The sequence below is a fragment of the Pongo pygmaeus genome, chromosome 15, assembly GCF_028885625.2.
Source record: "Pongo pygmaeus isolate AG05252 chromosome 15, NHGRI_mPonPyg2-v2.0_pri, whole genome shotgun sequence".
Taxonomy (NCBI): domain Eukaryota; kingdom Metazoa; phylum Chordata; class Mammalia; order Primates; family Hominidae; genus Pongo; species Pongo pygmaeus.
Genome location: NC_072388.2, coordinates 86,943,149 through 86,967,792, shown reverse-complemented (window position 1 = coordinate 86,967,792; position 24,644 = coordinate 86,943,149). Strand labels below are relative to the sequence as shown.

At 35.7% G+C, this 24,644-nt stretch overlaps 1 protein-coding gene and 1 pseudogene across 3 annotated transcripts in view; one reads left to right on the top strand and one right to left on the bottom strand.

Annotated features, from left to right (window-relative positions):
* GALC (galactosylceramidase) overlaps window positions 1-24,644 on the top strand; it is a 59,845-nt gene that overhangs the window by 31,722 nt on the left and 3,479 nt on the right. For all 3 annotated transcript variants that reach the window (XR_010123777.1, XM_054447704.2, XM_054447706.2), the window contains 6 exons: window positions 10,199-10,288; window positions 11,015-11,101; window positions 13,067-13,217; window positions 15,213-15,393; window positions 19,400-19,563; window positions 20,965-21,041. Coding sequence is in view for 2 of the 3 variants with exons in the window: in XM_054447704.2 (XP_054303679.2) it covers window positions 10,199-10,288; window positions 11,015-11,101; window positions 13,067-13,217; window positions 15,213-15,393; window positions 19,400-19,563; window positions 20,965-21,041 (750 nt within the window). In the remaining variant the exon portion in view is untranslated. The remainder of the gene's footprint in view (window positions 1-10,198; window positions 10,289-11,014; window positions 11,102-13,066; window positions 13,218-15,212; window positions 15,394-19,399; window positions 19,564-20,964; window positions 21,042-24,644) is intronic.
* Window positions 5,767-8,421, bottom strand: LOC129013181 (shieldin complex subunit 2-like; annotated as a pseudogene).

Below are 24,644 nucleotides of genomic sequence, written 5' to 3'. Positions count from 1 at the left end.
AATGTCTATTTAAACCCTACCCATTTTTAAATTGGGATATTTGTGTTTTTATTATTGAGTCATAAGTATTCTTTATTCTATATAAAAAGTCCTTATCAGAAATATAATTCGCAGGTATTTTCTCCCTTTGTATGGGTTGTCTTTCATTTTCTTCATGGTACCCTTTGAATTAAAAAAAGTTTTAAATTGTGATGAAGCCCACTTTGTTTTCTCTTTTGTTTCTTGTGCTTTTGGTGTCATATGTAAGAAGCTATTGCCTAATTCAAGGTTCTGAAGATTTATATTTATGTATTCCTTTAAGAGTTTTAGAGTTTTAAATCTTAAATTTAGGTTTTTGGTCCATTTTCTTTCTTAACTGGGGTTATATGTGTGTCCAACTTGATTCTCTTGCATTTTGATATCTAGTTGTCCCTGCACTATTTTTTGAAAAGACTATTCCTTTTTCATTGAATTGTCTTGGCACCTTTGTTGAAAATCAATTGGCAATAAATTTGAGGGTTTATTTCTAGAACCTCAATTTTTTTCTATTGACCTATATATCTGTCCTAACGTGAGCACCACACTGTCTTAGGTACTGTAGCTATCTGATAAATTTTGAAGTGAGGAAATGTGAGTAATTCAACTTTGTCATATTTTTATTTTTTATTGACACAGGGTACAGTTTTAATGTTTTGATACATACATGTGGTATAATGATCAAATCAGGGTATGCCCATCACCTCATGAATTTATCATTCCTTTGTGATGAAAGCATTCAAAAGCCTCTCTTCTAGCTGTTTTGTAATACACAAAACCTTACTGTTAACCATCTTCACCCTAGTGTGCAATAAAACACCAGAACTCACACCTCCTGTCCAATAGTTACTTTGTACCCGTTGACCGACCTCTTCCTGTCCTTCCCTTCCCAGCCCCACCCCAGTGTCTGGTAACCACTGTTCTACTCTCTGCATCTGTGATATCAACTCTTCTTTTTTTTAATTCCACATGTAAGTGTGATCATGAGGTATTTGTCTTATTGTGTCTGGCTTATTTCACTTAACATGATATCCTCCATATTCCTCCATGTTGTTGCAAATATCAGGATTTCATTCTATGACTAATAATACTCCATTGTGTATATATATATCACATTTTCTTTATTCATGCATTCATTGTTGAACACTCAGGTTGATTCCATATCTTGGCTATTGTAAATAGTGTTTTAATAAACATGGGAGTGCAGATACCTCTTCAACATACATATTTTATTTTGGGGGGATATATACACGGTAGTGGGATTACTGGATCATATGGTAGTTCTACTTTTATTTATTTATTTATTTATTTTTTTTTTGAGGCAGAATCTTACTCTGCACTTCCAGGCTGGAGTACAGTAGTGCAATCTCGGCTCACCGCAACCTCTGTCTCCTGGGTTCAAGTGATTCTTCTGCCTCAGCCTCCCGAGTGGCTGGGATTACAGGCGTCTGCCACCACACCTGGCTCATTTTTGTATTTTTAGTAGAGACGGGGTTTCATCGTGTTGGCCAGGCTGTTCTCAAACTCCTGACCTCAAGTGATCTGCCCGCCTCAGCCTCCCAAAGTGCTGGGATTATGGGCGTGAGCCACCATGTGCCCCGCCTATTTTTAATTTTTTAGGAATCTCCACACTGTTTTTCATAGTGGCTGTACCAATTTACAACCCCACCAACATTAAGTAAGTATTTCTTTTTTTCCACATCCTCACCAACACGTGTTTTCTTTTGTTTTTTTGGTAATAGCCATTCTAAGTGGAGGGAAGTGGTATCCCATTGTGGTTTTGATTTGCATTTCCCTGATGATTAGTGATGTTGAGTATTTTTTCATGTACCCGTTGGCCATTTGTATGTCTTCTTCTGAGAAATGTCTATTACAGTCTTTTGCCCAATTTTAAATTGGGCTATTTTGTTGTTGTTGTTTAAGTTCTTTATATAGTCTAGATATTAACCCCTTGTCTCATGTATAATTTGTGGATATTTCCTCCCATTTTGTAGGCTGTTTTACTTTGTTTCTTTTGCTGTGCAAAAGCTTTTCAGTTTGATGTCATCCCCTTTGTCTGTTTTTGTGTTGTCTGTGCTTTTGAGGTCTTATTTAAAAAATTCTTGCCCAGCTCATTGTCATAAAGCACTTTCCCTTTGTTTTTTTTTCTAGTTTCATAGTTTCAGGTTTTATATTTAAGTATGTAATCAATTTTGAGTTGACTTGTGTATATTGTGAGAGACAGGGGTCCAGTTTCATTCTTCTGCATGGGGCTATCCATTTTTCCCAGTGCTGTTTATTGAAGAGACTGTCCTTTTTCCCAGTGTGTTCTTGGCACCTTTGTTGAAAATTAGTTGGTCATAGGGCATGAATTTATTTCTGGACTTTCTATTCTGTTCCATTGGTCTGTGTGTCTGCTTTTGCCAAAACCATGCTGTTTTATTAATCGTTACTATAGCCTTTTAGTATATGTTGAAGTCAGGTAGTGTGATGCCTTCAGCTTTGTTCTTTTTGCTCGGGGTTGCATTGACTGTTTGTGGTCTTTTGTGTTCCTATATAAATTTTATGGTTGTGTTTTCTATTTATGTGAAGAATGTCCTTGGCATTTTGATACATATTACATTAAATCTGTAGATTGCTTTGGGTAGTATGGCTGTGTTAACAATATTAATTATTCACTATATTTTTGTGAGTTATTTTTTAGTGATTTTTCTGGGGCTTACCATATACATCTTAACTTATTGGACTCACCTCAGATTTAAACTAACCGAATTACAGTAGTTTATGCTGAATTCCCTTGTTGCTCTGTTCCCTTTCTCCTTTTGTTCTATTATTAGCACACATATCACAACACAGCGTGCTGCAAACTCAATAGGACATTGTTACTTTATACATACATTTATATGTTTTTAAACCAATAACATGCTGTTTTGGTTACTATAGCCTTGTAGTATAATTTGAAGTTAGATAATGTGATACCTCCAGGTTGTTCTTTTTGTTTAGGATTGCTTTGGCTGTTTGGACTCTTTTTTGGTTCCATATGAATTTTAGGATTGTTTTTTTCTAATTCTGTGAAAGATGATGTTGGTATTTTGATAGGAATTACACTGAATATGTAGATTGCTTTGGGCATTGTGGTCTCATTTTCACAATATTGATTCTTCCAATCCATGAGCATGGGATGTATTTCCATGTGTTTGCATCATCTATTATTTCTTTCAGCCGTGTTTTGTATAACAGTTCTCCTTTTAGAACGGTTGTTTCTTGGTTAAGTATATTCTTATATATTTTTTGTAGCTATTCTAAAAGAGATTGAGTTATTGATTTGATTCTCAGTTTTGTCATTATTGGTATATAGCAGTGCTGCTGATTTATGTACATTATTTGTGTACATTGATTTCGTAACTTGAAACTTTACTGAATTCATTTATCAGATCTAGCAGTCATATATCAATAGAGCAGAATAGAGAACCCAAAAATAAAGCCAAATACTTAAAACCAACTGATCTTTGACAAAGCATTCAAAAATATAACTTTGGGGAAAGGACATCCTATTTAATAAATGGTTCTGGGAAAATTGGATAGCAACATATAGAATAATGAAACTGCATCCCTACCTCTCACCTCAGCAGATACAGAAATTAACTCAAGATAGATTAAAGGCTTCAATCTAAGACCTGAAACCATAAAAATTCTAGAAGAAAATCTAGGAAAAATTCTTCTGTACATTGGCCTAGGCAAATAATTTATGACTAAGATCCTAAAAGCAAATACAGCAAAACAAAAATAAATAAATGGGACTTAATTAAACTAAAAAGCTTCTGCAAAGCAAAGAGTCATTGGAGTAAACAGACAACCTACAGAATGGGAGAAGACATTTACAAATTATGCATCTGACAAAAGACTAGCATCCAGAATCTATAAGGAACTCAAACCAGCAAGAAAAACACAAATCTCATTGAAAAGTGGCAGGTGACATGAATAGACATTTCTCAAAAGAAGATATACAAATAGCCAAAAAACAGATGAAAAAAAATGCTCAACATCACTAATCATCAGGGAAATGCAAATTAGAACCACAGTGAGATACCACCTTACTCCAGCCAGAATGGCCATTAAGAAACATCAAAAAACAATAGATGTTGGCATGCATGTGGTGAAAAGAGAATGCTTATCCACTGCTGGTGAGAATGTAAGTTAGTACAACCTATATGGAAAACAATGTGGAGATTTATCAAAGAACTAAAGTAGATTGATCTACCATTCATTCCTGCAATCCCACTACTGGGTATCTACCCAAAAGAAAAGAAGTCACTGTGTCAAAAAGTCACCTGCCCACATAATGTTTGTTGTAGCACAATTCACAATTGAAAGATATGGAATCAACCTAAATGCCCATCAACCAATGAGGGATAAAGGAAATATATAAATATGTGTATATATATATATATACCATAAAATACTCTTCAGCCATAGAAAAGAATGAAATAATGCCTATTACTTTGAATGTCTCATTTTTTTGTGTATTGTTGGAAACTGGACCTTATATATAATATATGGTAGCAACTCATATATAATATATGCTAGCAACTCTGGGCATTGATCCTCTCCCCCTTGAGGCTTGTTGTTGTTTATTTATTTATTTAGTGATTTGTTGGAGTATTTTAGTTAACTCTGTTCCCTCCCTCTTACCTCCCACACACTGTAAAGCCTGAAATGTTGCTCCTTGGAGAATGTGGCTTTGGGTATATCCACAGTCACCCTTGGGATGACATTGGTTTTTCCAGTACTCTGTCTGGTTCCTTGATCACACCTCACTGTAAGTTACATTAATTGCTGGTGGATTTCTGTGTTGTTTTAAACACTGGGGACTTAAATTGTTCCAAAGACTGATCCAATTAAATTCTAGCTCATTTTCAGGGGTGGTGTGAGGTTACTGTTTTAGTTTTCTTCTGACCACAGGAGATGTTTTTTTTTTAACTGTCACTTTTTTTTATGTCATCATAAATTTATTTTCAGGCAATATGATAATCTGTTAACACTCGGCATACTCTGAACTTACAGAATAAGTACCACTCCATACTTCCTCATTAATGACTATCATTTTACATGAGCTTCTTCTACAATCACAACGAGAGAACAGATTGCTACATGTTTGCTGGTAAATACATTCAGTAAGGCATTCAAATCCTAGACAAACTAACCACAGAACACTCTTCCCCGCTTTAATAAATTGAAACATGATCTCATTTCCTTCATTTTCAATGCTTTTTATAGAAAAACACGCCTGTCTTGAACTTGTCTAAACATAGGTTTATATAAACTAATCCATTATCATGTTTAGTTGTAATCAAGGAAATGATTTCACATTGACGGTTTTTAGGTAGGGCTAAGCGAAAGCACTGCAGCAGTTTCTGAGGGAATGTCTTCCCTGTGGTTCCTCATACTTAGTAAAATGCCTGGAACGTAGCAGGGACTAAATACAGTGAACAAATGGGCAAACCTTTAATTCCCAGGGATCTGCTACATATTGCCTTGACTGGTAGATCATTTCTCCAGAAGAAAGGAAGAAACCAAAAAAAAAAAACAATCTTTTTAAACCTCACAGGATTTTCTTAGAAAAAAGTTTTAATTTATATATCTAGTGCAATTCTCTTTGTAAAATATATTTAATAAAAAATCCAAAGCAAAAGGCCTATCATTCATTTACTTCAAAAGACAAATCATTTCCGTACTTCTTCCTTGAAATGCCTGCAGTTTCTTCCTCTGGCCTCAGAGAAGGGCATTGGCTCCATGCTTTACAATGTCAGGATAAAAATCCAGGAGGGAGAAATCTTGTTGTAATGGATAGTTGTTTTCATCTAACACAAAAAGGCTCTGAATCTTTAATACACAAGGTTCTGCGCTGACTGCCAACAAGGAGTGGAACAGGTCTGCCATGACCATCCCATAGGTGATCTCTGAGGAAGGAACTATCACTCTTATTGAGGCAGTCTGCAGAAATGTTGAGAAGAATCTTCTCTATCAGCTTTGATTCTACACGGATGCAGACATCATGTCTTCCATCAACTACAGTCATTAAGGCTGGCCTATAGTATATTTTCTTCATAGTAAATGGCAAGCAGCTAAAACATTGTTTGTAGATCCTGTTCTCATCTGTTTCTAGTTCCAATCCACATTTTGCGCAGCCAGTATATACGATGTTGGGAAGAGAAGAAAAAATACTCTTCAGAGAACTGTGAGCATTTAGAGCTATCTTCTGAGCTGCCGTAATAGGAAATGACAGCTCTGAAATCTGGGCTTTAATTAGAACCACTCCTGAACACTTATCCTCTAGGTGGGTTGCTAAGTCTGATATTTTCCCAAAGGAGGGTGCACTTTTTTGAAATTTTGCTTTAAATGTAATTGCCTTTATGTCATCATCAAACAAGCACTCACAGGATGGCCAAGGCGTTGTATGCAATTTTAGGTTTTCTAGTGTGTAATTGCGCTGAACAAAAAGATATTTAAATTCCCAAATATAACCTTTTTTCCTTTGAAGTTGAGGGTACCAGGCTGCTCCAGGACCCCATAATACAAGCACATAATGTTGATCTTGGGCCTGTTCCACTGTTAACATACCTTTTTTCTGCTGCTGTCCTCTATAACTGTATACTGCCTCTGTCAGTATAGTGAAATCAACAACTCTTAGTATTGTGTGGACTAATACATCAGGCTGAAGGTGCTCCAATTCTACAAAGTCTATACTGTTCACCCTCTGAGGCTGCCTCGGAGGAAGATCTCTGAGGTACGAATATTTTGAGGACACATGTGCCAGTAAGTCTTGAAGTACAAATCACTAACTACACTGGAATATTCTTCAGGCTGAATAGATGAATAACTCCCAAGATTTAATAACTGACTGCTAAATGTTGATTGTAGTACTGTCTCGCCAACCCATTGGTCCTCATGAATAACAACATCTGCGAGTAAAATTATATCTCCAAGAAACACTGTAAATGCCCAAAATGCTGCAGTCCTCCACAGAAAAACCTTCTTAGTTTCTGATTGATCAATTACTGTAACTGTTGCTAAAGGCAATTTAGAGCCAGAATTTGGTCCGAATTTTATGTTTATTTCCTTCACATGGCATGGAGATAGCACCATGACTAAACAATGATACTTTTGGCTTTTAGAATCAGTTCTTTATTAATGACTTTTTTAAATACCCTTAAATTCAGACACATTCCTCTGATCCATTTCTGCAGCAGAATCTCCTGCATTAGAAATCAACTTCATTTTCTTAGCTACTTGAGGGACTCTAGACAGAGCTTCAGACTGCCACTTTATCTTTAGAGGTGCAGCTTCTTTTAATAGCACTTTTGTGGAAGGTATTTAGTTGGGAACACAGTATTCCTGAGCTACACAACTCAATACGTATCTCATTTGGTGGCAGTTCATCTTCAGAACTGAAAAGTTCTTGAGATCCTGTATTTTCTTCAGGACCTTTATCAGAGTTTATGTGAATGTGGCTATTTTCTGTTTTAGGACAAACAGGACTAAAATGTTCAAGAGAATATGCTTAGTTTTGTCCACTTTCATATGCTTCTGTAAAATCATCAAGTTGAATCGAATTCTCTTCGGGTATTCTTATCTCCCCATAACTTGCCTTTGGTTCAGTCTCCATGTTTACATTCCCTTTATTTGTAGGACTCCACCCTTTATCTTTCTTTTGAGCTAAAAAAGCAACCTGGCTGGAGGTAATTATACAGAGAAGTTCGGTATCAGTTGACATTTTAAGGTCTGAGACCTTCCTAACTGCTGCGTCAGACCTTGGCTTGTCTACTGTGTTCAAGGAAAATAGTCCCAAACACTGGTTTTGTATTTCATGATATTCTGTTGGCACACACTCTCTTTGTACCACTTCAGGCCCTATATTAATTTGTTTAGTACTAGAAACCAAATCCAACATAGCTGCACATTTGTGGCCTAACTGAAACAAATTTGTGTTAAAGTTCTGACCACATATATCTGACTGATGTTTAGGCTGTTCATCTATAATTTTATTTTCACTGAGAAGCTTTTGATACTTTTCAGTTAAATGCAGAACCGTGCTTTTAAATCCACATATTTGCATATTAGAGCTAGTTACATCACTCAGTCCAAAGGAGTGAATCTTCTGGGATTCTATATTCTGTGTTTCAGAAACAGAATGTACGTAAGTCATCTTTCACATGAACATGTCTATTCATACAGTTTGCTAAGAAATGACCACTAAGATCTGGAGAACCAATAGATTCTGGGACTTCATAGTTTTCAAGATTTTTGTGCTGTTTTTCATCCTTCAGATATAAAGAATGTTGACTATATAAAAGCTGAATTTTTTTCCAGGGGTCAGCAACGGACATTAAAGAAACTGTCTTGTGATACTGTCATTTTTAGTGGAGCAACAGGATACTAGGCTGGTGGTTCTCAACAGGATATTACACTGGGCTGTGGTTTAGCTTATGCCTGTAGTAAAGCTACTGGTCTCTTCTTTTCTTTTCACCAAAACCTCCATTATTTTTTAGAACAAGATTAGTCTTAAACCTCTCTATGCTCTGTGTCAAATATCAATTCCTTTAAGAAAAGGTTTGAAGCTATTTCATGCCTTGCCTCTCACCCTAGGTAAATCTCTAATCTCTAGTGATGTCACCTTTCTTATTGTTGAAATGTATGTTTTCTCTTAACCTGATTTTTTATTAGTCTGGCTAGAAGTTTTTCAACTGTATTGATCTTCTCGAAGAATCAGCTTTTGGTTTTATTACTTTCTTGTGGTTTTTAAATTTGTTTTTGTTTAATTGATTCTTCTTTGCTCATTATTATTTTCTTTGCCTATTTTGGTTTTTTCTTTATTTTTATTTTTACTTTTTAAAAAAATTTTATTTCCACAGTTTTTTGGGGAACAAGTGGTATTTGGTTACATAAGTTCTTTAGTGGTGATTTGTGAGATTTTGGTTCACCCATCCGCCAAGCAGTATACACTGAACCCAATTTGTAATCTTTTAAAATTTGCTCCTATTTTTCTAGTATCTCAAGACAGAAGCTGAACTCTCAAATCCTTTCTTGGTTTCTAATCTAGGTATTTAGTGCTGTAAATGTCCTCCTAAGTATTGCTTTAGTGGCATACCACAAATTGTGATATGTTGTGTTTTCATTTTCATAAAGCTGAAAATTCTAATTTCTCTTTTTATTTTTCCTTTGATCTATTGATTATTTAGAAATTTGATAGTTTGTAAATATTTTTGACTTTTCCAGAAGGTTTTCAGTTATTCATTTCTGATTTAATTCTCTTGTGGTTAAAAAAGTACTTTGTGTGACTTGAATCTTCCTGTATTTATGAGGACTTGCTTTATGGATCAGAGTATGGTGTAGTTTGGTCAGTGTTCCATGTGCGCTTGAAAAGAATGTGCATCCTGCTGTTGCTAGATGGAGGCATTTATAGATGGCATGTTGTTTGGTAGTGTTGTTCAAATCTCTTATATCCTTGCTGATTGTCCATCTAGTTGTACTATCAATTACTAAGAGATGGGTATTGAAATCTCTGATTATGAAAGTAATTTTTTAATTGTCTGCAAAGCCTGAAATAGAACTGTGTACTGTAAGTATTCTGTGACTGTGGAATCTCTTAAAGTAGGGATTATGTCTCATACTTCTTTTGATTCCAGCCCAAAGAATTGCTGACTATTTAGTAAACAGTAATGTCAATGTGAGAACTATGTTACATATATTTAGCTGACCTTAGTGTGTATTTGATATCTATATATACTATATATACACACCCATACATATATATATATACTTACATGAGAACGAAAGTTATATTTAGATGAGATGTCTTTTCAGTGAAAACATCCTTACTTTTGCTTTTTATTTGATGTATTTTAGTTGGAAAACAGTTATAACAAAAAATTAATCTGTATGCCATCTGTCTCTACAGTTTAGCTATGAATTCAAAATTTGATCCAGTTGAAATGCCATTGACCTTTGCGTTTGACTAGGAACATACAACACACATTCAGTAAGATTATATTATAAAAAAGTCTTTAAAAATGTGAAATAAACTCATATTTGTTATCTAGTTTATGTTAATTTCTGTTAATCTTGGGCATTAACTATTGAACTTTTTTTTCCCCTAAGGTAGCTTATATATCATTTGGATAATGTATGTGATTTTTTTTTTCAGAGTCATAAACATTCTAAGTGCATACGGCCATTTCTTCCTTATTTCAATGTGTCACAACAATTTGCCACCTTTGTTCTTAAGGGATCTTTTGTAAGTAAATATGTTTAACTTTATTTTGGTTTTGATTTAAGAATTTATATATTCTGTCACAGGCCAGTAGTTCTTAAGTGAAGCCTTATATTAAGAACTTTTAACAGTTTGCATATGAATTGACAGAGGCCCTGGTGTCTTCTGTCTTCTGACTTGCTTTAATCTAACAGGACAGAAGCCAGTAGGAGGTAAAATGCTCTGTGACTTTGAGGAACACTTACAAAAGTCACTTGCAAGAAAGTTGTTCTTGGTGGTGGAAGCATTGTATGCTGTAGGGAATTTTCAAGCATTGATATTTACAGTATACTATGCCAAAAATATTTTTTAAAAGTACCAGATACTTGCTATTTCTGTGAATTGTTAGGTTTGAATTGAGAAACTGCAGTACCCTTTCTGATTACTAATGGCATAAGAATTGTTTTTTAATACCAGAAAGTTATTTTAATTTAGAAGTTATTACACAGGTACAGTAATGAATGTTTCTGAAGCAAAGACACTGTAATTTTTTTATCATTTGCCAAAATTCTTTAGTGTTTAGAGAATAAAGTATTTTCTTGAACACTGTTTTCCTATTTTTAAAAATATTATTATTTAATATTTGAGGTGGTTCTCCTGATAAATAGAGATAATATTGTCATTGGTACATTCTTGCTGGTACTGATTTTGGAAATCCTCAAGAGGATGTGATGAATTACTCAGCCATGCTTTTTTGTCTTTTCTTTACAGAGTGAAATACCAGAGCTACAGGTATGGTATACCAAACTTGGAAAAACATCCGAAAGATTTCTTTTTAAGCAGCTGGATTCTCTATGGGTAATTTTAAAGTAAATTCTTATATTTTGGGTATTCCAACAGTAAAACAGTAAAACGGCACAGAAATGTCATTAATTAAGAATTTTTATTTTTATAAGTTTGTGTGTTTATAGATGTGTTTAGCTCTTAGACATTTAGTTTGTCTTGGTGGATGGTGACGCCATCACCTGGCTTCCCAGGTTGGAAATTTAAGTCCCATTTGAGACTCTCTGTCTTTCCCACTCACCCTCTGTATCCTGCCAGTGGTCAAGTATAGACAATTGTATCCACACGTTTCTCTTACTCACTCCTTATTCTCCATTACCACCGTTACTTCTTGTTTCAGTTCTTCATTATCTCTCTCCTGGATTTCAGAAACTGCCTCTTGTTTTTCCAGTCTGACTTTCCAGGTCACCCATCACACTGCTACAGAGTGAAATGTCAAAAATGCAGATCTGATTTTTGTGACCACCGTGCTCAGAGGACCTCAGTGATTGTTTTCTTAGAAGTTCACATTCCTTAGTGTAGCACATGGCCCTCATTATCCTCCCAGAAGGTAGAAGACTGGTTTTCTTCCTAGATGTGTGTCCTGTTAAACTGGCCTCTCTTCACAGACTAAACTTACATTTTTCAAAGCATAGCATGCCTGTTTATTTACCTCTGTGACTTTGCACATACTGTGTTCTTCACCTAGAATGGCTTCTCCTCATCTTTGTCATCTTTTGAGACTCAATTCAAGTGTCTCTTCCTCTGAAGCTTCCTCGCCAGTCTTAGCTCATATTCACCTAGGGCCATGTGCTTACCTAGTTAAATGCTTTTCCTGCGCCACCGGACACCTCGAAGACTGAACCTTGCCTTATTTAGCTTTATATCCCAGGTACTTCCCACCGTGCTTCATCCATGGTGCTTTCTGGGGAAAGGTTTCAAAGAACGAATTGGCCCAAACAAGCACATTATTTCACTTAATTGACACAAGTCTACCACTTTTTCTGGTTATTATTAATGTTCTGATAACCAACTAGTCACTAACAGTGATAAAACACCTTATTATATATTAAGTTCTGAAAAAAAAGTTCCTACTTTTTGTGTGACAAATTGCTAGGAATGGCATAATAAAATTGATTTTCCCCATAAGAAAAATAATGTCATTTGGGGTTATTCTTCCACCTGAATGTAACATCAGGTATTTCATAGATCTGATCATCAATTTACCATTAAAACAAGGATAATAACTCCTTTAATTCAAAGTAGAAAAAAACTGTTCAAATTTCATAAAAGGATTCCAGTGTCTTCAGAGATCTACATTTAGCATAGAACAGCTTTGATACCGGGAGCGTTTTCCATTGGTCACACACTGGGCTTAGCACTTTAAAAGCATTATCTGCTTTAATCCTCACAACAGTCTATGAGGTATATATTTTTTCTTCATTTTGTAGATGAGGAGATTGTGACTTAAAGAGATTAAGTTGCCAAGATCGTAAGTGTGACATAAGCCTAACTTGCTAGTTGAAATATATATTGATCATAAAATGAGCAGGATTTTTCTCTCTTAATTGTAAAAGGATTTCTGTGATTAACAGCTGGGTCGACAGTGATGTTTTATGGACTTTTCTACCTTAGTAAACTACTGAGAGAAAAAAGCAGGTCTCTTAGTTGCATGTATCGAATATATGCAAGCTTTAAGGAGCTTACTGTGTAGTGGAAAAGAATAGGCTAATAGAAATAGATTTTGAGATTATTTAGTCCTTCCTTCCATGAAGTAAGGTTGTTTAAAATTATAAAGCATAATTTTATAAAGTTTTCTAAAATACTTAGGAAAAAAAGATTCCAAGGGCCTTGATATTGGTGAGTTTTCCACAAATGTTTAGGAAGTTCTAACAGAAATGATTTGGACTTTTCTTTGAGCTAATTTTTTTAAAGCTATTTTGTCCACATGAGATGAGCTGTAGTACCTGGTCTTGAATACAGTAGTGTCTTCTTTTACAGCTCCTCGACAGCGATGGCAGTTTCACACTGAACCTGCATGAAGATGAGCTGTTCACACTCACCACTCTCACCACTGGTCGCAAAGGCAGCTACCCGCTTCCTCCAAAATCCCAGCCCTTCCCAAGTACCTATAAGGATGATTTCAATGTTGGTGAGTATTTTTCACTAAAACTTAACTTGGTTTCTATATTTAACAGTAGTGTGTTGATTTCTACCTGTCAAACTGGGTGCATGATGGAGTGGCTGTCAAAAGCACATTCATTTAGCTCCTACATCTCATATGTGGTAAAAGGAGGGCTAATTTTTTGCATTACTTTATGGTAAATCTAAATTTGAGGACCCTGTATTTTTCAGCTTCAGAAAAAAATATAGAGTTCATTGTTAGAATGAAAGTTATAGTTCTAATTTGTTTTTGGTGAAACTTAAACTTTGTAACTTTGCTACTGCCCCATTAGCCATTACTGACATCTTCCTTCTGTGTGGAGGTTAAGACATTCGTATCTGTCTTTCCGCAGTGCTAGTGAACTGAATGCTTATGGGCAGTTATGTTGTCCTTGGGTGATCCAACTCATTATATACCATCCCGTGCTTTTTTTTTAATTGAGCTTTCTTGGTTTTCTAGGAAGATCTGTCCTAAAGTTGTTAGAAAAGTTTTTGGTTATAGGTGATCTAGGAAAACCACTTGGAAAAAAGTTAGAAGACACGGTCATTGTAGTTATATTCCTAGGGAGTAAGTAACAAAATTTGTTGACTGGTTGGTGGTGTTCTGTAGGTTTATGGGTCTCACAGGCAGGGTCAGGTGGCTTTGTAATCTGCTCCTAAAATCTGTAGCAGCAGGAGAGTAATAGGGAGGGAACTGGCATTGCTGGAGCATCACTTGAAGCTCCTGTTTGCTGCAGAGCTGCTTGTTCCACCAAAGATGGACACTCCTAGCACCCTTTCCCAGTCACTGCTACAGGGTCTCACCTCCCTTTCTCAGGAAATGATCTAGTTGGCTGGAGTATAAGGCCTTTTGGACTGTGTAGTGGAGTCCTCTCAACTATAATACAGACAACAGTGATTCTCAGGAGGAGCTTGGTGGTTTGTTTTTCTGCAACTCTTTGAAATGGCCTCTTAGATAAACCCATTAATTTTGTGAAACACAGGGTCTTTAAAATCTGTTGCTCGCTTGGTTCTCTGTTAGCAAAGGTGACTTTTGCCTTCAGTAAGTGACGAATCTGTGTGGGATATGGCCTAGATAATGAGATTGAAGAACTTCTGCCAGCACCAAGACCAATATTTTGTGACCCTGAAGACTAAGAGGCAATTTCAAACCTTCAAATATAAAATGTAGTACTTTATGAGCTACAATATAAATTTAAAACTAAAGTTAAATATTATAAGCTAGGCTCTGGAGATACTTGTTAGCCTTCTAAATGTCTCAAATGAGGTAATGAATGCAAAAACACTTGGAAAAGCGTGAGGTCTAAGAGCTATAAGATATATAAAATTTCTCCTCTACAGCATTCATTATTGTGAGACTATAATTTAATTTAGTAAAACTAAAAAGGAATTGATAACTTAGGCCCAAAACTGGTTTTTGCTGCAGTTTAGAAGTAGAAGAAAATTTGTAAATTTTATGCTTGATATAGTGAACCTTTCTTATGCTCTTTTGGCAGATGATTGTGACCCATGATTTGGAACCTTGCTTGACAGATATTAGAAATAATAAAGCTGTCCCTTATTGAGCTCTTGCCAGGTGCTGGCTTGTGTACATGTTATCTTTTCTTTAATTCTCTTGTCCTCCTGTAAACCTGGAAATGAAGAAACTTTAGGTGCAGAGCAGTTAAATAACTTGTCCAGGGCGACAGACTGAACTCGAATTTGAATCTAGGTCTTACTTCAAAACTCGTGACCTTTCCTCTACACCAGATGCCTGGATTAAATATTATGCAGCATCTATATGTTGAACTCATCATCTTGATATTTAGTAATGATGATACAAAATTAATATATCTTTATTAGACCTAGGTCCTAAACTTTGGTTTAGATTTTATTTATTTATTTAAAAACTTTCAGAAGTGTTTCAGACATACTGTAAAATATCAGCAAGGAGAGCTTCTGAAGGATTTGGTACTAAACAGAGAATTTCTTATATTCTGAACAGATTACCCATTTTTTAGTGAAGCTCCAAACTTTGCTGATCAAACTGGTGTATTTGAATATTTTACAAATATTGAAGACCCTGGCGAGCATCACTTCACGCTACGCCAGGTTCTCAACCAGAGACCCATTACGTGGGCTGCCGATGCATCCAACACAATCAGTATCATAGGAGACTACAACTGGTAAGATTGGTGTTCTCAATGTGGATCTGGCTGAAATACCCTGTAATATTGTCAGGTACATTTTGAAGTGAAGAGTTTTCAATAGTCCTCCTATTTCAAGAACCTAATAGATGTGTAATGTGTGATATTAAGGGTTGTTGAATATTATGGTGATGACCACAAAGCTGCAAATTGTTTTGCTGCCCCAGTGTCCTTCCCTCATCTTTGCCCTATTTAATAGTGATTATTACAGGAACAATTTGATTTCAGTATAAAAACTGAGGACTTTTGGACCCAATTATAATTTAATATTTGTTTATAAATAGACGGATTTGTGAGGTATTTGTAAGTTTTTGTTTTGCTGGAGAGTTGATTTGTTGATCTGGTGTTGCCATCTAGTGGACCAATCTTAGAATTACACCGTCTTAGCCTTATTAAAAAATCTATTTACCAGGTGACAGTAGATGGCAATAGTAAAAAGTAAATCAGCTTTAGTCACCTAGTGAATTTAAGTTTTTATTTAGTCATCTGGTAAAGAGACAAGTTATATTATTCACATAAAATATAATGCCAAACTAGAACTTTCCCTTCCTCTTTAGTTTAGTTACAGAATTTCTATGTGCTGACTCATCCCACCTGTCTTATGTGTTTCTTTTTCATTTTTTCCTATAACTAGTATGATTCCACTGTGGGAAAAAAAAACACATAAACATTCCAGGTTTAGAGCTAGTACTAGTAATACCAAGCCACCAAAAAGCCATATCCGAAGCTTGGAAACTGGAGAGGGAAGAGAAAAGAATTCTGAAAAGAGCCTTGAATTGCCTGTCTATGAAGTGTGCAGAAAGTGTTTATCCCTCCTGCAGTGCCTTACTCCTAGTTAAAAATCCTGATTCTAGTCCCAAGCTCTGACATAAGTCTTAAGAAACTTTTAGTTATCCAGAGCCCCTGGAACCCTTATAACACTACGAAGAGTTATTGAGGTGCAGTGAAGAATTCTTTCCTAATTTAGGATGACATTTGTGGCTTGTGTTTTTACACAGAATTTCTGCCTGTCCCATTGTCTCTGAGGTGGAAACTTTACCTAGATTTTCCGATTATGGCAGTGGAGTTTGTGGCATCGTTATTTGTGACTGATGGTCTTATTGTAAGTCCAGTGGCTGGGTTCAAGTGTCCAAGGCATGGGTCCCATTGTTTTGATCTCCAGTTTTGAAGTCACCATATAGGAAACTTTTTTTTTTCTGTGACATCCCCTATACCCCATGCACTTGAATACTTTTTGAGTTTGAGTTTAGAAAGAGGGCTCTTTCTAAACTCAAACTCAAACTTATTTCTGGCTGGGACTCCAGAAAGATTGAGAAGCCCCTTAATTGTAGTATAGAAGTGAGATATAGCACCATCTAAAGATTTACTCCCCCAAATCTTCATATATTTGAGTCTTCATATACATCTAAATAGCAATACTCAGTTTTTACTAGGATCTATTGCAGTGGGTAAGGAGGTGGGGACGAGGGTTGGGGAAGGGTGTAGAAGGGAAGAGAGTGACATATTCTGAAAGGAAAGGAACTGGGAAGTTGCAATTTTGCATGTCAAGGAAGGACTGCCTTCATCTTTCTGAAGCCCTGTTTTCATCATGTTATTCCCCTGCTCAGGAAGATGCAGTGACTCTCTCCTGCTACCCGTGTTTTCCACTTGTAGGCTTGATTTCCAAGACCCTTTATAATTTGGTCTCATCTATTATGTGTTATTTTCCAGTACTCCACCCTCTATTTGAGGCAGCCAGATCTGCTCAGAGATCCACACAAATCCCTTGTTCATTTCTGATGTCTGGCTGCTGTGCCCACTTATTGTGGGAAAAGGAGGTAATAAAAATTGGGTAATAGTAGACACTTTGATGGATTTCCCACACAACCACTTTATGGTGGAGATATCATCATCCCCACCTTGCAGACTGAGAAACTGCATCTTTGGAGTAAGATTTACCCAATATTTCACTTGTAAGTGGCAGAAGCAGGGCTAGAAGCCGGGTCTGTATGACTAAGTAGCCCATTCTCTTTGGATTACATCTCACAGCCTCATTTTAATCATCTTCTTCCTAAAGGTAGGAAATGAGAAATTAGTTTATCTGTAGTGCTATTTAGTAAATCTGCTCTCAATGGGTGCACACTACTCATAGTTTTTAGAGTTGTGTTTTGAGTAGAACTTCCTCTCTTATACCTAGATTTAGTAATTTACCAGCACAGTAATTTGATTATACGGGATAGTTGTACTGGCTACTTCTATCTTGATAGTGAGCGTTGGTTGGAATCCTTTAAAGGCAATCACAAAATTACCTTTCCTTGCACACAGCTGAACTCTCTATTTGATCAAATTTGCCTTATATCTTGGCTAGTTTTTGTTCTTTCTGCACTACTGAGAGATTGTGGCTGTGGAAGAATAAACCACACTTTTATTCCATTTCATTCATTATCTATGAAATTGCCTGGCAAGTTCTGATGCAAGAATCACTTATTCTGGAATGTGGTATATAGAAAAGGAAAGTTTGATCTTCTCTCATTCCAGCTCTAAATAGAATAATTTTATGGTGCTGATGGTATTTGTAGCACTTTCAAACTTCTGGTGAACCAGAAAGGAGGTAAGGGATATAAGTACCAGTGTTGATTGCCAGTGGTTTCATGCTGGTGATAATCTATGGAGAAAAAACTCCCTCTGATGTCAGAGGACATACAAGAGAGACTGGGCTTGAGTTACTCAGCATTTATCTTCCTGTAAAGTAGTCCAGCTCTGCTTAGGTAATTAAGTGTGGATTGTCCTCCCTGTGTAGCTGATGTAGGTACTTCTGTAATATTTTTCTTTATGTAGTAAAATTTCACTGTGCAAAATTCACTGATAAGACACAGAAATGTAAAAGCCACGTAATTCTGGATCTTATTCCCCCCAACCCATTTCCGGAATGGATTTCTTGCTGTTTCCAGTTTTATGTGAGATATATTGCTTGATTTATGACTTGGTTATGTGCAGGCTTTCTTTTTTCTTCCCACTTGCAGTTAGATACTGAGTAGGAAGTGAAATATTTTCAGAGATCATGTTGGTTTGGGGTGGTTGTAGCATTCCAGAAGGAAAGTGTTGTACCTGGTAGCATTTGTAAGAGGAAACCTGGAGGAGAGCTCACTGTAAAAGCTCTGGTAGTCCCTGGACAGCTGAATCTTTTCCCATCTTTGATAGACTGCTGTGGATCAGTGAGCCTAGAACCAGGATTTTATTGCTTCCTTATAGACAGATACTTCATAGGGGAAAATAGTCCTCAAAGTGGCATTCCTGGACGAACAGCATCAGCATCACCTGGGAACTTGTTAGACCTGCAAATTCAAGGGGCTGCCTCAGATTTACTGAATCACGCTGTGGGGTAGGGCCAGTGAACTGAGTTTAAGAAGCCCTCCAGGTGATTTCACTGCAGTTCGGGTGTGAGAAGCCCTCCTAGAGAGTCAACTCTGTGGTCTTTGCAGAGAAATAACTTTAGATCTTTTCTTCTGGAGTTTTAAAGTTTTGTTAGATTTAAATGTAAAAGTTGGCCCTGGAATAGCTTATGTTCTCCCAAAGGCTCCTAGCATTGCCTTCATTGCCTCTCTTTGTTGATGGAAATTTGAATAAACATTTTCCCTCAGAATTGTGTGGAACTTTTTACTTTTTAATGTGTTCATAGACAATAGTGGCTTTTTAAAATATTGTATTCTTAAGATGAGAAGTTGTTTTATTGTAGAAAAAAATATTTTCTCAGGAAACTTAAAAATCATAACTATTATTGTCCAGTAATTATTTAAAGAGGCAATGAAATGACTTAAGTCATGTAACATTTAAAACTGTTGTCAATAAAGATTCTTGAAGTCCATCTCTGCTACAGGCTCAGACTTAGCAAATCACATTCTCACCTCAATTAGAAGTTTGGAAGCATGTGCTGTGAAATGACATATCTGTACTGTGTTACAAAGGGCATATTTTAACAGTACTAATCAACCGTTTTATTTTGCAGGACCAATCTGACTATAAAGTGTGATGTTTACATAGAGATCCCTGACACAGGAGGTGTGTTCATTGCAGGAAGAGTAAATAAAGGTGGTATTTTGATTAGAAGTGCCAGAGGAATTTTCTTCTGGATTTTTGCAAATGGATCTTACAGGGTTACAGGTGATTTAGGTAAGTGACTCTTTTTTTTTTTAATAGCGTATGACTTATAGGCTATGTTACTTTGAGCACCTACTTCTTATTTGTGGGAGTGATATGAGTTCAACCCAAGGTGTTTGGACATCTAATTGGGAAGGGATGTAAGCAAATACCAAATAGTTTACAATTATAGAAAGTTATTTAATTCCTAGAGATGGGGGCAGCTCTGTGGAAGGGAAAATAATTGTACAAAGCTTTTAAGGGTATTGTAGAGTTGAACTGGGCTGTGAGGATAGGATTTGCATAGATAGTATCAAAACCATCTGAGGTAGTGGTGGTAGGGAGAGAATGCTCAGGAGGCACCATAAATAAAAGCAAGAGTATAAGACTGTTGCTGCTGTACTTATAGAAATATAAGGAGGGGGATTGATCGGCTTAAAATGGAAAAATCTCATTTTTGAATTTAGTTAATACTTGAAAATAGCTTGACTTTTCTCAGTCATCTTTACAGCCCTTGTGTTAGGTAGGATAATATTTTATCCAGAATAGGTGCTTCAAATATGTTCAGATTGAACTGTGTCTACTTCAGATTGGTTTTGGTACACACCACTCCTTTGAAACTAGACCTTACTGGTAGTGACTTTTCTTGATTCTCAGTCTCTTGACTTTCCTCTTACCTTAATTTAAAAATATCTTTTTTATAGTTTGCTGCTCTTTGCTTTGACTCCATAAATAAAATAAAAAAGAGGAAGTAGGTAGTAAGCATATTAGAACAAGAGTTACATATTCATAGCATTACCAATCTGAAGTTATCTCAGTGATACTGAAATCGAAAACATAGAACCAGTGAGGTTAATTGACTTGCCTAATGATTCAAAGCTAGTTAGTGGCAGAACTGGAACTAGGAATTTAAATCTGTGTCTGCAGTCCCTACTGTCTCTTTTAAACTGCCTACTTGAAATTTTATCCTGGGGTTCTCATAGGCATTCGAATAACACTAATTCCAAAAATTATTATTTTCTCCCTCTAAGTTAATAGTATTACCATGTGACCAATTAGACTGGCTGGAAATTTTATATTCTCTCTCTCTTGTCTTCCATATTCAATCCAGTCATGTATAAATGTGTACTTGAACTACAGATGCTAACACCTCGTACTATCACTGGCTTTTAAGTTTATTTCACTGGTTCTGTTGTGAGCTCACATATAGTATATGGCTCAGAGTAGGATCTCAGTATATGCTATTAAATGCATGGCTAAATGAAAAATGTTTTGGCTTAACTCAGTTGTAGATCTGGGAATGAAGGGACATAGCTCTCTATTGAGGCTGACTTTACTACATACAGATGCCACTCGAGAACCCCACTGAATTATATGATTCTGTGATTGAGATCTCAAAATTATATCTATTAGGATAATATTTTTGTGTTACAGCTGGATGGATTATATATGCTTTAGGACGTGTTGAAGTTACAGCAAAAAAATGGTATACACTCACGTTAACTATTAAGGTAAGTATTGCTGATTGGAGTCTGGAGGTAAAATGCTCTTTTGTTGTGCCTTTCTAGAATTTTCTGTTATAAAATAGGAGGGGGAAAGTGTGACATATAATGAAGAGAGACAAGGAATCTGCCTTGGTGCCAGGAAGCCACTCATCCCTAGGATAGTTACGTGTGTGAGGGTAACCTATGTGAGAACCATCAGCAGTTGACTTTATCAGGTCACTATTTTTTTTTTTTAATTTAATTTTGTTTTTTAAACTGAGGCATAGTTGATAGAGTCAATAATTGAACTATTTTTTTCAAGTTTGCTTGAACCAAGACTGTACATGGAGCTTATAGATGTAAGCAAAGCCATATACATTTATTTTTGATGGTTAAGAATAATTTGGTTTTCAATTATAAGCATAGTTTTTAGAAATTGGTTTCCATGAATATTTTTGTCAGAGAAAATACCAGATTAATTTTAGTATAATAGAAATATAAAAATGTTCCTCAGAATCACTGGGTGATCATGAGTTACTTCTCGACAGTGCTTCCAAGGGATGCTGTGCAGATAAATTTTTTGTGTATAATGTGCTGGTCTCTCCCAAGATAGCTCTCACAATTTTGTTTAGAGTGCAGTAGAAATTAAAAATCAGATTCCAATAACTTTGGAATTTGTTCTCTCAACCACCAAAAATGACAGCACAAATTTTTTTTAGCATTAACAATATGTATATTGAAGATTTGGTTTGGATGTAGCATAGATTATTTAACTATACCACACTAGCCAAATTGTAGCCATTTTATAGCAATTATAATAATATTTACTATTATTGAATTTGAAGATTTTTTCCGAACTCATAGATATGATTTGTATTTCGTTGATAATTAGGGAGCTTGCACATCTGATGTTTACTGGCTATTTGTATTTTCTCTTCTCTGAAGTAGCCTGTTCACTTATTTCTTCATTTTTCTATCATGTTGTCTTTTTCTGGCAAATTTGTGTGAATTTAATATGTATTCTGGATAGTAACCCATTGTCTGTTACATACGTCACAACTATGCTCTTCCCTCATGTGTATTCTAATTTTGCTTATGGTATTTTTGATGATTATAAGTTTTACATTTTGATACTGTCAAATATTTCACTTTTTATTCATTGCTTTTATGTTTCATGTTTTAAATAAGGCTTTCTTGTTTCTTAAGGTTAGGAACATTTTTCCCCCAAACTAAACAAAGTTTAGGATTTATTTTTATGTGTAAATCTTAAATACGTCAGAAATTTACTTGTGAATTGTAAGGGGAAGTATTGAATATAATTTTTTAAAAAATGGATAGCCATCATTTCTTACAATGGACTATCCTTTTGCCCATGATTTAAAGGCTACCTTTTTGATGTAACAGATCAGCACATGTGCACATGCTTGTTTCTGAACTTTTTTCTGTTCTCCATATTGATGTTTGTCTATTATTATCCAAAATCACACTTTTAATTGGTGTTCACATTCTAAAAGCTTTGATGATACAGTTACTCCCTTGCTTCCTTGAGTTTTCTTACCTGACCACTTGATAGAAAACAGCGCCCCATCTCACTCTCTAACTCCTTTCTGTTGCTTTATTTTTCTCCAAAAGTTTTATCCCAAGCTGAAATCACACATATTCTGTTAATTGTTTATGTGTTTTCCTACTCCCTTCACTAGCACATAGCTCCTTTAGTGACAGGCTTTTCTCCATATTCCTCACTGCTGGCTCTGTAGCACCTAGAAAAGTGCCTGACAGCCAGGCAGAGCAAGAGCCTGAATAATACTTGGTAAATGAATAAATGGATATCTGGTAGGGCAACTTCCTCATTATTTCTTTTTCAAAATTATCTTTGCTATTCCACTATATATATTATTTGATTTAACTTTTAAAAAACAAACTTGCAGTTACTTGAAAAATGGTGCTGGTATTACATTAAATTTATACATCAATTTAGGAAAATATGAGATTTTTTTTTTAACAGTAGTGTGTTTCCCCATGAGAGAACACAGGAACAAAAGCATGCTATATTTCACCATTTATTAAGATTTGCCACTATGTCCTTCAGTTTTATTTTTGCAAACCTTTGATTAGGTTTGTTTTAGTAATTTTATGAGTTTTTTTGAAATCAATGAATGAGATTTTAAACATTTTCTTAATTTTCTTCAGGTACTTTGCGTACCTGGTTAAAATATCAATAGGACTTACTGAAAACAGCTGCCTCCTGCCTCACATCGTGTTCCTTCTTCTTGACCCCATTCTGTGTCCTGTACTTCTGATACAGCCACTCTTCACTATTTTAGCTGTTTCTTCTGGTGTGTCTTTAATATAATGTGATTCATTACTTTTAAAAATTGACTCTTGTCTTGCTACTAGGATGGATAGGACTTTGCTGGCATGCACCCACCTCACTCCCCTACTCCTGTTATTTTGTGTTTCATCAACTATGGGCATTCTGTTTCCTCTTGAATCTCAGCTTTTTCCACATACTCTGAAGGTCTTCTGTAACTATCTGCACTAAAGTAGTCTGTAAGGCACCCATTGTCACCTTGACCTGGCTTAATTTTTACATGCTACTTATCCTTTAGCTCTCATTTTGTGTGTATGTGCATATCTGTCCATCTGCTTCTACTAGAATATAAGCTCCGTAAGAGCAGGGACCTTGTCTTTCTTGTTCATCTTGAATTCCCAGTGCATTAAACAGTATTTGACATATAAATCTTCTTTGCATAAATGAAAAAAACAAAACACCATCTTCTATATTGCCCATATTCCAAATTACAGCTAATGTGAGGATTTTGTCACTGACTGTCAGCCACCTGTTGAATTCTTCTCAGCACTTGTCAGGTGACTTGTCCCAGTTCTGTTGAATGGCGGGTAGCACAATGGACTTTGAAGTCTACTATATTCTACTTGCAAGTATTTTATATTGCACAGCTTCAATTTTCCCATCCATGATATCATGAAGAACACTTTTCTTATGAAGATTCAATGAGAAAATAAATATATATATATATATATATATATATATATATATATATATATCTCTATCTCGTACCTGATATGTGGTAAGCACTTAATGAGTCAAGTTAATATTCTTAGGAGTAGGAGTGTTTGGAACCAGACAGACCAGCATTCATATTTCCTCACTAACACCTACTGAGACTTCTAGCAAGTTATTCCACCTCTTTGAGTATCCATTTCCTTATCTGTAAAATGGAGATAACTTCTGTGAGGTTGTTTTGAGGGTTAAATGTGTTTCATTCTTATATTCAACACATTTTTATTAAGCCCCTACTGTATGCACTTTATTAAGTCCTAGGGATACAGTGGCGAACGAAACAGACAAGATTCCTGCTCTCTTAGAACATGTATTCTTCTAGGACAGGGGTTGGCAACTTTTTCTGTAAAGGGCCAGATAGTAAATATTTTAGAGTTTGTGGGCCATGTGGTCTCTGCTGCTACTACCCAGTTTGGCTATTGTAATGAGAAAAAAAGCCATAGACAATAGGTAGATGAATGGATGTGGCTGTGTTTCAGTAAGATTTTATTTATTAAAAAAAGGGTGGTTGGCATGTAGGTCATAGTTTGCTGAGCCCTATCCTGAGT